The sequence below is a fragment of the Petromyzon marinus genome, chromosome 19 (assembly GCF_048934315.1).
Source record: "Petromyzon marinus isolate PM22_M1 ecotype Great Lakes invasive population chromosome 19, UKy_Petmar_22M1.pri1.0, whole genome shotgun sequence".
NCBI classification, from domain to species: domain Eukaryota; kingdom Metazoa; phylum Chordata; class Hyperoartia; order Petromyzontiformes; family Petromyzontidae; genus Petromyzon; species Petromyzon marinus.
This window is the reverse complement of record NC_133685.1, coordinates 7,450,626-7,464,004: the sequence shown is the minus strand read 5'-3', so window position 1 is coordinate 7,464,004 and position 13,379 is coordinate 7,450,626. Positions and strand designations below refer to the sequence as shown.

Here is a 13,379-nt window from a genome sequence, read left to right as displayed (position 1 = left end):
TCCCACCCCTATGCACGCCTCAATGGGGTGATCGGGCATTGACTGTGGTGCCCCCAGGGTTATAGAGCCCCACCACCTGTGGAGGTCAGGCTCCTCGGATTGGGTTGACAACTTTGAGTCCGGAGTAAAAACTTAATGTGTTTAGAGTAGTTGGTTGCTATAAATTTAAACATAAGCCACTTATGTTGCGGCCAGGTCGCTTCTGAAAAAGAGCTATATAACCAGTGGGCCTTACCCGCTAAGCTAAAAACATTTTGGTTTAGTATGAAACACCGAGATTTGTTCTTCCTTGGCTCAGTTTGCCACCCAGCTAATTCTTTAAAAACTTTTTCATTTTAATCCCTGATGCATTGAGATTATGTAAAAGGTGCCTTACAAGTGCAAATGATTATTAAGTCTACATTCCATGAGACAACATTCCAACACACTTTGAGAAGGCTCAAGCCTGCTGCAGCCAAGAATTTCAATAACAGAAAAGCTATTTTTTTTCAGTTCATGATAATACATTTATGCATCATGCCATTTCTCATCTTGCGGATTCCATTTTAGACGGTGCTTTGCTAGACCTCTGCCTGAGAACAAAAAAAGAATCACATTCATCAATAGCACTGCCTTATAAACGAAAAAGTACGTAACAATTTGGCAACAATTTAGGCAATGGCCCTTCATTCATAGAACATAAAGGGAAGGGTCACCGCCCAAAACGTTACCTAATGTCTGCTTTTCCGTTTGAAGGCAGTGTTATTGAAGAATGCATCGGGTTTGGGGTTTTTTGTTGCTTGTGCACCACTGCCAATCCAGTGTCACCAAATCAAACTGCCAAAAGGATTGCAACACTGGATATTTTTTAAACCAAGCTAAGCAATTTTTATTTTACCAGGTAAGGGCCCACTGAGCTATGTAGCTCTTTTTCAGAATCGACCTGGCCACAAATGATAGCTCAACGAAGTGGCTTATCACGTGGAAATGTATTGCAGCCAAATACTCTAAATGCTTGATGTTGATTATAAATGTGGAGAGAAAAAGCAGAGGACCTGGAGAAAAATCCATGTGACCACGGGGAGAGAGACACGCAAACTCCAAATATACAACAATCTCCAGGCGAGGCAGATAACATCTCACCACCGGGGCGCCAAAATGTTACGCCACGGTGGCAAGATGTGAAAGTGTATTTAAGATCAGGGTGGAAAGAGCCCCCAGTGATGTTCCCTCCACCACCACTGCCATGCCCCCACCAATGCAATTCTATGACAGTGACATCGCCAAAGTATAAAAACAAAATAAGATGCTGGGCCGAAAGGAGGAATTGATATTTAATACTCTAGTATTGTGATCGTTTGCAAAAAAAGAGCTTTATAGCTCATCAGATTTGTCCAGTGTAAATAAATATTTGGATTCTGTTAAGTGACTGACAAACTGAATGAAACATTATACTAAAAGTAGCCCAAAATGGTGTTGAAAGTATGTAATAATTGAAATAATAATTGACAACCACTTGTCATTTCATTGTTGGATGAAAGCCTCTCCCCGCACCGTTAGGTTATGGGGCTTATTGTTACCACGCCGTCGATTAGAACGGTTGGCTACGTACGGTGCAAAAAGAAGTTGAACATACATCCATACCATAGTAATAAATTCTGGTCAGTGCAGGTTTTGTGAAGGAGGGGCCCAGGAACAGTTCAGATATCACTCTGCAGCAAAGTTAGCCACGGTTCGCGAATTAAACTTGGGTCACTAGATTCACGGCGCAGTGGATGATGGAAGTGCAGCACGATAAAAAACGCCCCCTTGCGCCCACCGCTTCCACATCTGCGAAGCCAGCATCTCGCACAAGTGAGAGAGAGAGAGATGGAGGAGAGAAGCGGGGCCTTACTTGGCAAGGGAACGAGTTCGATAGTGCAGCCGCTGGTCAACTCGGTGGTGTCCAGATCCACGCGGTGATATTCGTACACTGTCCACCTGCTTGGGACTGACGACAGTAGAATCGTTACAGCAGCGGGGTAACCGCCACTCCGTATGAAATGGCAGTGTCTCATCTCGCTCAAACAGGGGTGGGGCGGTAACTCAAGCTTCACTGTAGGGCCACAGGCGAGCAGTGGAAGTTCGATAAATAAAAACGTCACTCATCTGCCCTGACCAATTAACCACCAAACCCAGTGCAGTTATTTTGCGTGTGGTGGTGACACCATCATTTTATACCGTTCACACAGGAAAATTTTGCCACATATCCATCTACAACTCAGTGCCCAGCGAGTTGGATATGCGACATTGTACTTGTGTACTATTGCTACGACATGGGCCAGCGTCATTTAAAATTACCACTGTTCTTAGCTTCCGACAAGATGAAAGTAATTCTAATAATTTCTGAGGAATTACGAGGGAAGCAAAAGGTTCAACCTTGCCAGAGCTGGCCAGACATATATTTTGATCGTTAACGCCTGATCGTATGAACAGCGACACAACAGAGCAGCATTGTTTGGGCAGCCGGAATTGCAGAAAGTTCTACATTTTACAATCAGGTGGTTAAATGTAAGCAGGTCATGTGTTCGATATTTTATTTCTCATTTCAGGAAGTACCCTGTATTCCCATGTGGCGCTCATGAAGTCAAGCATATAAAAAAAGTACCGATTCGTAACGTGCAAGTCACAAAGTCTCAACAAATTAACCAATAGTAAAATTAAAACACATTATATTTATCCAACTGAAGAGCACCTATTCTTAGTTTTTTCGGTAAAGTCACGTTGAAGAGAAACAACAAAATAACAAAATATATATAAAACAATAAAAAAATTCTCACGACGTTTCGACCATAACTCAAACGGTCATCATCAGGTGTGTCGGTTTGCATAAATTTATTTTTAAAAACGGCATATTTTAAAAAAAAACGTTTGCGTCACGCGCAGCGATTGGCAGTTTGCCCAGGACTAGTCCATCTATTTTTTTTTAAAAGAGGAGGGGGGAGACGAAATTTGTTTTTTTTTGTATGCTGTCTGAAAGCCACTGTAAGCGTGAACAATCAATCAAGAACTGAAATGATTTATCAAATCTTTCCAATGATTGCTAAGATAGAATCCATCTTCTCGGTTGAAATTGTCTCTGTGCTTGTATATGTGGATAGCCTCATGAACGAATCTCTCATGGAAGCCAGATGGCTTTCAGACAGCATACAAAAAAAACAAATTTCGTCTCCCCCCCCTCCTCTTTTCAAAAAAATAGATGGACTAGTCCTGGGCAAACTGCCAATCGCTGCGCGTGACGCAAACGTTTTTTTTTAAATAAATATGCCGTTTTTAAAAATAAATTTATGCAAACCGACACACCTGATGATGACCGTTTGAGTTATGGTCGAAACGTCGTGAGAATTTTTTATTGTTTTATATATATTTTGTTATTTTGTTGTTTCTCTTCAACGTGACTTTACCGAAAAAACTAAGAATATGAATTACTGCAGTCACGAAAGCTTTAAATCAAAATTCGAAGAGCACCTGTTAACTTTGACACAGACATACCCTCGAGTTCATTCACTTTGTAATAGATACCTGATATTTACACATTTTAGAAACTTTCAAACCCTTTTATCACAGCGATTAGTGAAGATAATCACAACGCTTTATGCAATGCAAGAAAAAAATCCGGCTATTAAAAAAAAGTGGTAAAACGATTGCGCATGTTACATATTTTTTCATTAGCCTTTTTAAAATCTCCTTTAAAAAAAGGCAGTCTTACTGATGAACATGGCGAGATTTTGTTTTTGTCATTTGTTTCTGCACCAGTGCCGATGCAGTAGCAGCAGCATCACTGCCAAAGAGTTTGTCCCACGCTGTACGGCTTCCTTCCTTCATTTCGTAGCATCTTGAGATGCGACCCAATTACAAAAGTCACATTTAGACACTGTGAACCCAAATTGTGTTGCAGTATTACGTATAACTTATTTTGGACCGTATGTTGCCAACAGTGCTAAATCGGAGGTGCAGTGTACCGGAGGACAAGTACGGAAAATTGTAAATTAAGAAAATGTGATCACACCCACAGCGCTTTTACAACTTTGCAGAGATGAATGCAGTTTAAGAAGAGAGCACCGATTGACTCTACTCAAAGGAGTAACAAACTCACTGGGTTTTCCTGGGGACCTGTGGGTCAAGATGAAAGCGTCCGAAATGCCGACCTTGACGGGATGCTTGCCTGAACTGATCTGCGATATGGGGATGGGAATCTACGGGGGGGGGGGGGGGGGGGAGGAAATGGGACAAGGACTGGTTAAATTCTAGAACAACGTGAAAGCACACTGACATCGCTTTTTTACAACTGCTTTCTGTGCATTTAGTTTGCCGTCCTTCCACCCACACCTCCGATTAGCACGGTTGGCTACGTACGGTTCAAAAGAAGTTCAAACTACTATACACTACACAATATACTACACCACTATATAATATAATACATATATAACTAATTTCTTTAAAGCTTCTTTTTGTGTTTAGTTTGTTGTCCTTCCCTCCACACCTATTATCACGGCTAGCTACGAAAGGAATGAAAGAAGTTCAACACGCATACATATGTAGAGGAGTGAAATACGCATTGTGCACAGTTAACCGAGGGCAACAAGGTGCACGTGTGCAACGTGAGGTTTGCACGGACAGACCGCCAATTGTTAAGGGGCGAGGCAGGTGCAAACGGGGTCGACCGGTTGTGCACGTTGAGACCGGAGGTGTTGCCAGGGAGCCGGGAGATAAGGGTTGATTGATGGGCCGACAGGCGCCGGCCTGGCGAGAGCTTAAAAGAGACGCACAAGAGGTCTCGGATAATTAGCAGAGGAATACAAGGGTGTGTGCGGGAGCGGAGAGGGAGTTGTTGCCGGGGTCGAAGAGTGAAGACATCTCGTCGCTGCCGCTCCAGCCGTCAAAGGGACCTCAACTCTCACGCCGTCGCCGGGCGGGTGTTGGCTGATCCCCCCGCCCGGGACAGATGGGTGAGCGGGTCTGGGGGAGCGTAGGTGAGGGCAGCGGTGGAGATGTAGAGACGCTGTGGCGAAGACGCTGTCTGCGGAAACGCTGCGTGCGGAGTTGCTGTGTGCGAAGGCGCTGTGTGTAGAGTTACTGTGCGCGAAAACGCTGTGTGCGGAGAAGCCGTGTGTAGAGTCGCTGTGTCCGGAGTTGCTGAGAGCAGAGCTGCCAAGTGCAGGATAAGGGAGGTGAAAGGTAGATAAGAGTGGGGAGAAGTTAAACATAAGTGACCGTATAGATAGTTATAGGTGTGACTACAAGTGGTGCAAGAAAAGGTGAATAAAGTGTAAGCAGGTGACTTGTTGCAACGTGTCGGTGCGAGTAACTTTTGAAGACACTACACATACATAGCCGTTACAGCATACCAAAGTCTCTACATAACTTTCAATATTGCACGTATTCTTAACCTTAACTAACGTAGTCACATGGCAAAAAAGGAAATAACATTGTAGACATTTTTAGTGTATACATTGACTGTGATATCGGCAGCCAAACCGATGGGCATCAGCAGCCAATTGGAGAGAAGAAGAAGAAAAGGGAGCGATGGATATGAAGCGGCGAGACACGGGGAAAAAAAGATACAGCCACAGGATGCCAGTTCCTCAGCTTACAGGTGTTAGCAGCACCAGAACCTAAAACACAATCCTACCACACATGCCCCTTACACACACACAGATGTAATACAGCCACAAAGCTGTTTTACATATGTCAAAGCAAGCCACAATACCGCATGTGTCAAAAAAGGCACCTGTTTATTTTCCCTGCGAACAGTATAATTACTCTCCTTCAGAGCACAAGAATCTCACACCAAACACAGCAATCCGCAGACGCCCACAGCAGCACGAGCCACGAGCAACACAGGGTTAGAGAGGCCAGCCGCCAACATTGCCTCGCCACCACAAACTCGGAGGGGGGCGCTCGAGGTTTCAAACGAAGCGTGCTGGCTGCCGAGTGCCACTAATCCGCGATGAATGTGCTCAGGAGTGGGGGCAAGTAGTTCCGTGGACACAAAGGCAGACAAAGATCGCCTTGGACTGCACAATCAGTCAAGTGCAGAGGAAGCAAGATAGACAATACAACTACGAGTTATAGAATGTCACCGTCACCCAGGAGGCTAAGTTTCCCCTTCAGGGTGTCGGATCGACACAATACAGTACAGTCCGTTCTCCTATAATGCGCGTTTTCAAAACGCGAATTATATATCACGTGATTAATGTATTATGGAACATATTTTTTTACAATGCAGATACGAATTGGATAGAACGCGATCGAGCGAACGCAACTTTCTCGCGCGAGTAGGAATAAACAGTCGTACAGACACCTCGGCGTAGCATCGCAAAAGGCATTGGGGATGCTGCTGGATGCTTCTAGAAGCTACCCACGACGCCTCAGTCTTCGCTTGCCCACAGCATTACGCATCTCGCGTGCTATCGCGGGACTGTGCCTTAGCCTATATTATTTATTATAGATGCAAACATTTTTTCCCCGCGATCCCATAATGGAGTGTTCTTCAGGAACACAAGTACTACCAGCGTTATAGGAGAACAGACTGCACAACATTGTGTGCACGCTCACCCACAGCCGGTGAAAGTATATGCGCGGTCGGTGCAGTGAAAACCTGCGGGGGGGGGGGGGAGAGCGCTTGGCGAGGTGGCACTCACCGTTTTGTACCCGAAGATGATGCGCCCGTCGCTGTGTAGCACGGCCTGGAAGGTGAAGCCACCGACGCTTCGGTTGTCAAACAGGCAGACATCGCTCCACTCCACGGCGAGCAGGGAGCCTGCAAAGAAAAAGAACCCCCACCCCCTCCCCGTGTAGTCCGTTTTAGGCTGTCGGAACAATTGCTGTTAGCGAGTAACACCTATGAAGGTCGGCACTGCGCACGGGGGGGGGGGGGGGGGGGGGTGAGTGGCCAGGTACTAATTTGAGGACGAGTCGACCTAAGGGAGGCCCAGATAATTGTCATTAGTGTTGGTCGTGGGTATTTTATTTTCATGCATCCAAACCACTGCGGGCTTGGCAGCACAGCAGCATGCGAGCCACTTCACTACTGAGGCTGCTCAAACACAACAACACCCGCCATTTGCCACCATGTGGCAGTGACGTCACCATGGTGCCTTTTAAGGACACCTGAAGGATCGTTAACATCTCAGGACAGACTCAGGTGCCATGGGTTGACTGAGATGACTGGCAGATAGACCAGCTGTGGCCCCTACTGTGCCAACTTGCTGCATTTTATCCAACCGGTGTTCCACTCGTTGGTTGCGAGCGTCGCTCCTCTGCCCTACGTTGTTGTTGGTGGGGCTGATAGTTTTGGTGGGGCTGATAGTAAGACCCCACACCTCTAAGTAGCATGCTCCAAGTTCAGCAGCAGCGCCACCAACTCCCCCTCTGAGTGAGCAGCAATCATCAGCATACATTACATAGTTGACCAATCGGGAGCTATCCCTCGACCGTACCCCCAAGCATCGGTAAGCCTCCTATCGTATCTTAACCAGAAGGAAACTCCTGCACACCCATGGAAAGCTTCTCGAACCCAAGTGGTCAAAGGGGATGTTAAATAATGCGGGAGCCAGCAGACATCCCCATCACACCCCAAAGTGTACAGGTAATGGCTCCAACGCCTGGCCACGTAGATTTAACTGGGCCTGCCCACCATCATGAAGGCTCTTAATGCTTGTGTAGAGGCATTAATCGGCACTCCCCATGCTGTTACTGGTAGGAAACGTAGTGGACTGGAAGCCAAACCGGGATTAATTCACAGGAGGCAGGGGATTAATTGTGTATGTCTGTGGATGTCTGTCCACGTGGGAGGGGTCGGGAGGGGCTGGGTGGAGAGGGGGGAGGGGCTGGTCACCCCGTGGTGCCCTTATAAAACTCAACCTTTAACCTACTCACGCCGGCTTGTGCCCGCCCTCACAGTCGGGCATATTTGCAGAATACACCACGCCGCCTTTGACCCTGGCCATTGACCGAGCAACCCAACGTTCCTACCAGCTCCCTCCGCAGGAATGTGTTAGCGGTAGCTTCCCCTTCGCATCAACAGGGGGCGGAAGTGCGATTACGCTAATGTAAAGGACTATGGCCCAAGGGGCCAAAGGTAATCCCTGGGATAAGGGATCCTGGGACACAATCCCCAAACCCCAGGAGGGGGGACTGGGGGATGATGTCACCTTCCAGAAGGTTCTGGAAGGGAGGCGAGGCTAGGGCGGAGCAAGCCACGGACCTGTATATAAGCCGGACCTCTATAAAGGGTCCGGCTCAGTCATCTCCAAGCCGAAGACGGAGCTGAAGATAGGACCCTGGACCCCAAGCTCCGCTGTCCTTCTAAGGAGCGGAGCCGAGTGAGGCCAGTGGTCAGGGGAGGATAGGACCCTGGACCCCAAGCTCCGCTGGTCCTTCTAAGGGCCGGAGCTGAGTGAGGCCAGTGGTCAGGACCCAGAGACCTTGGCACGGTCGGGTCAGCGTAGCCTCCCCTAGGCCCCTAGCCATAAGGCTAAGAATTAGAGTGGTCACAGTGTTAGTCAGCAACCCAGGGTGATTAAACTTCCACTGCCAGAAAAAAAACAAGGGGTGAGATGATTTGAGAACCTGGTTTAATCACCAGACAGCGGCCTCGAATTGAAACTCGGGAACTTAGCGGTTGTGAGCTAGTAGCTCGGACCTCCGAGCCACCTCTGCTACCTCTCAAAAGATGTTTTTTTATTACAATCAGCATCAACTCTTTAGGAATGTCCGAGGAGCACGTGCTCCTCCCCAATAACAAACAGCGGTGGTTGCCGGCTGCCTCTCACTCAAAGGGCAGCTCCTCGGGATGTTGGTTGGGGGGGGGGGGGGGGGGGAGACATTCAAATGCCAGTTCAAGGAGGTCACCACAGCAAAGGCCGTCATTGCCACAGCACCTTGCCACCACTTTCTTCCCTTCTGCTAAATGCCACAGCAATATCTTCCTGGAGAGGTTTAACTTCACATGTGACAACAGGTGCCCCGATACATTATGGGGAGCGGCAAGTGCATTGATTAGTGTGCTGCGCAACAAACCCGGTGTCCCGAGCTCAATTCCAGCTCAACTGGTCCTGGGACTCCCTCAAGGTTGACTCCACCTAAATCGAGCACCTGGTGTGTAAACATCACTACTGCTGGCCACCCACCCCCTCGGGTGCAGTTCCGGCCTTCATTAGGCACCCGCTCACAGCACTTACCCCAAGAGTCCGTTATGGCTACACAGGGGATCTTTGTCTTGGTTTTGCCCGCATGACTTGGTGCCACTGTTGGTACCACCTCCTGTGTACCATATCCTAGAATTACCTCTTCAAAATACAACTCAACATGCTAAATGACAGAGAAAAAGAGCAGGTCGATATAGAGAAGTTGCAAAGTGATTCACCAAGATGCAAGTACACCATTATCTATTTTAAATGACGTGTCTCTGAGTGTGGGAGAAGGACTTGCAATTGTGTCTCACCTCTCAAGCGAGAAGCTCGGTTACCTACCGTTGTCGTAGTACTTGACGGTGGAGTTGTCGGAGAGGCTAGGCGCGAAGTTGGCCATAAGTGGCGCAATGTACTGTGTGAGAGTGATCATTCGGTACTTCACAACTCCAACAAATATGAACCCTGCAAAAAAAATCAATACGTGAAGGAGGATATACGACAATCGAGACCTTTATCACGAAGCCAATTTTACTTCGCTTGAAGGAGCAGACAATTCGCTGCAACTAGAAGACTGGCAAACAAGCCAAAGAAGATGGGCAAACAGGAGTTTAAAACGCTTGCACCCAAAATCTGACCGCTACTATGAGCAACAGCGATTTTCTACAACGCTATACGGTTGGTTTCCAGGCACTTGTGTAAAATGTATTTGCTACATGGATGATCCCGTTTAGCCGGCTATTTTACAAGCGAGAAGTGCGGTGCACAAGGACAGCAACAACAAAATAAAAAAACTTCAATATCATAGAACGGTCCTTCAGGAGCATTGCACAACCGACCATCACGGTATTTAATGGTCATAAACGAAAACACACGTGAATCAAAAGCAGATGGGAACAAATTATATAAGCATTCGAGATGAGATATCATAGAGGACGCCTATGAATACCACACACAGCTCACCATACACCACACGAATCTGTCCGGGCCAAAATCACAGGAAAAGGTGGGAGAACAAACCACCATCGACTTGTTAGATGTTGGTGTGGTCGATGGGTCTGGGGGACGCCGTCGTCATGGTGGGACTACCTTTCGGGCACGAGATGTTGGTGTGGTCGATGGGTCTGGGGGACGCCGTCGTCATGGTGGGACTACCTTTCGGGCACGAGATCCTTTCCTGTGGCTGCCACCCTTCCCCCTCCTGCTCAAGACTCACCGCCCCCCCACCCCCCGCCCCCCCCCCCCCGCTTTTTTATAGTTAAGTCAAAGAACTATCAGCTGGAAAATATCACATCCATGGCGACAGGGGCGAAGCCGGGGGGGGGTGACAGGGGTGACATTCTGCGTGTAAGTGTACGACACTCGGTCTGGCGGACTCCGTGCAACTGCATTGTCAGAGTGTGTCGCCAACGGATGGCGTCTACAGTTCAGCCTGACTCTCTAATCATTCTTGAAATTAAAATTTGTTGAATGTCACCCCGGCCTGAAATCCTGGCTCCGCCCCTGCATGGCGATATTACTTCCTGTGCGCGAGGGGGAAAGAGCTCGAGCAGAAGGCACAATTGACAAAGCAGATGGCATCGTTACTCATTGTGTAGGGGTTATGTCTTTATTTTGTTTCCCCCAAAGACTATATCACGCTACAGGGTTTGTGTTGTACAGGAGATTCTCAACCTGTAGTCCATGCACTGCTGGCAGTTCGCACAGCTGGGGATGTTGGATGGGAGGGGGGGGCGTTTTCCGCAGAGCTGTTAGGTTTGTTCGTTTCTCAATCCCCTTGTCTTGGTGAGGGTTACGGTGGCAGCGTGTCGAGTAGGGTAGTCCAAACCTCCCTTTCCCTGGCGACAGACTCCTGCACTGCATTACTATATAATACTACACAGAGACTCTCTCTCTCTCTTCCTGGGGAATTCCCAGGCGTTCCCAGGCCAGCCGAGTGACATTCCTGCCAGTGTGTCCTGGGCCAGCCGGCCCCAGGGTCTTCACCCAGTGGGATGTGTCCGGTAGAGTTTCAGGGGGGAGTTTATCAGGGGCCATCTTTACCAGGTGCTCGAACCACCTCAACTGGCTCCTCTCAATCCGGAGGAGCAGCGGCTCAACTCTGAGGTTCTCCTGGTTACCGAGCTCCTCACCCAATCATGGAAGAGTGATCCCGGCAACCCTGCAAAGAAACCTCATTTTGACCCCTTGTACCTGTGATTTGATCCTTTTTGGTCATCACCCAAAGCTCATTACCAGAGGTGATGGTAGGAATTTAGATCGACATGTAAACCGAGAGCTTCGTTCGATAACTCAGCTCCCACTTCACACCACAGAACGGTACAGTGCCCGCAACACTGCGGATGCCACACCGATCCGCCGGCCAATCTCGCGCTCCCACTTATCATCACTCACGAAAGAGCCTGAGGAACTTAAACTACTCCAACTAAGGGTAGCCGATCCCCCCTCACTTGGAGCGAACAATCCACGATCCCCCAGGAGTGAACTATGGCCTCAGATTTGGAGGCGCTGATCCTCATCCCAGCCGCTTCACACTCGGCATCAAACCGTTCAAGTGCACGCTGGAGATCACAGACTGATGAGGCAAAGAGAACAACGTTATTTGCAAAAAACAGCGATGCCACCTCGATGCCCCCGTACTGGATAGTCTCCCATACCTCAGCTGTGCCTTGATATCCCGTCCATGAAAATGACACACAGGAGTGGAGACAAGATGCACCCTTGGCGGAGTCCAACACCCAGAGTGAAGGACTTTGATTTAACACCAAGCATACAGACACAGCTCTCACTTCAGGAATAGAGGACTAGATAGCGCACAAAAGCAGCAATGGTATATTATACTGCCACAGCACCTCCCAGCAGACATTGCGGGGAACAGTCATATGCTTTCTCCAAGTCTATATTCTAGACTGCCAGTACACTCACCCAGTTTAATAACTATTGCTATAGTCTACATTAGTGTTTTTTTGTTGCTTATTATTTGTATTCACTTTATTTTGTATTATTTTCTATCTACGTGACTTTACCGAAAGAACCAAAGAAGCTGGTCCATTGTTCCACTACAATAATGGAATCCGCATTGTTCCTCCTAAATCTGAGGCTCGACCACCGGGCGGAAGCTCCTCTCAAGTAGTCTGGCATAGGCTTTATCTGGGACGCTGAGGAGTGCGATTCCTCTGGAGTTGGCGCACACCCTCTGGTTCCCTTTTGTAAAAATGGGAACCACGACCCCAGAGGTATTGTACCCGTCTACCATGCAACATTGAAGAGACGTGTTAACCACAACACCTCTCCACTGTCCAGCACTTTTAAATCTGGGCGAATCGTCCACCCCAGCAGCTTTGCCGCTATGAAGGCCCTGGACCGCCGCAGCTACTTCAGCATCAGTGATGAATCCAACTCCCCCCCCCCCCCAACCCAGCTGTTTCTAGAGCTGCCTTCTGTAAGGAGGACATGTCCACTGGGTTGAGGAGCTCCTCAAGTGTTCATTTCACCTCTTGACTATCTCCCTAGTGGAGGTCAATGTTACGCCACCCTTACTGAAAACAGCCTGGACCACGTCCCGTCGACTCCTCCCAAGGCATCGGATGGTTTGCCAGAACATCTGAGGCTGCTCGGCAGTCCCTCTCAATGGCCTCTCCAAACTGCTCCCACGCCCAGGCTTTAGAGTCAGCGACTGCTGTAGCTTCTGCCCTTTTGACAAGCCGGTCCCTCTCAATCGAGTCGGGATAACTTTTTTCCGAGCATAGCTTGGAAAGCCTCCTTTAATTTGACAGCTTCCCTCATGTAGTGGGTACTGTTAGCGTAACACGCCGTTACCACTACTTACCTGGTGTAGCGTCAGCCATGGGTCAAACAGGGGGCAACGGCGAGTACGGCCTGTATCAAGTAACGCCGTTAGGCCAGGGAACCCAGAGGGCGGTTGGGAACCAGAGGGACACACCCAGGCCCCCAGTGGGGGTTGGGAGATTACGCAATAGTTGAGGTCCCTCCAGAAGGTTTCAGAGAGTAGGCATGGCCAGGGGCGGAGTGACCCTGGGAGCTGTATGCAAGTCGGACCTCTCAACGGGTTCGCCAGTCGTCGTCAAGCTGAAGACCGAAGAGCCAGCTTAAGACTCGAACCCTGGGAACCCCCAGGACCCGACGTCCTTCTAAGGGCCGGGACCGAGCGGGCCAGTGGCAGGGAACTGAGGACTTTGGCTGGGTCGGATCAGCTAGCCTCCCCTA

General features: G+C 48.7%; 1 protein-coding gene across 3 annotated transcripts in view; it reads right to left on the bottom strand.

Annotated features, from left to right (window-relative positions):
* Positions 1-13,379, bottom strand: part of LOC116943880 (plexin domain-containing protein 1-like) — a 49,339-nt gene that overhangs the window by 19,096 nt on the left and 16,864 nt on the right. For 2 of the 3 annotated variants that reach the window (XM_076068131.1, XM_076068130.1), the window contains 5 exons: positions 9,495-9,617; positions 9,204-9,285; positions 6,663-6,807; positions 4,115-4,214; positions 1,874-1,969 (listed from right to left, as the gene is read on the bottom strand). In XM_076068131.1, the coding sequence (XP_075924246.1) occupies positions 1,874-1,969; positions 4,115-4,214; positions 6,663-6,807; positions 9,204-9,285; positions 9,495-9,617 (546 nt within the window). The remainder of the gene's footprint in view (positions 1-1,873; positions 1,970-4,114; positions 4,215-6,662; positions 6,808-9,203; positions 9,286-9,494; positions 9,618-13,379) is intronic. The other variant, XM_032957185.2, reaches the window with a different exon arrangement.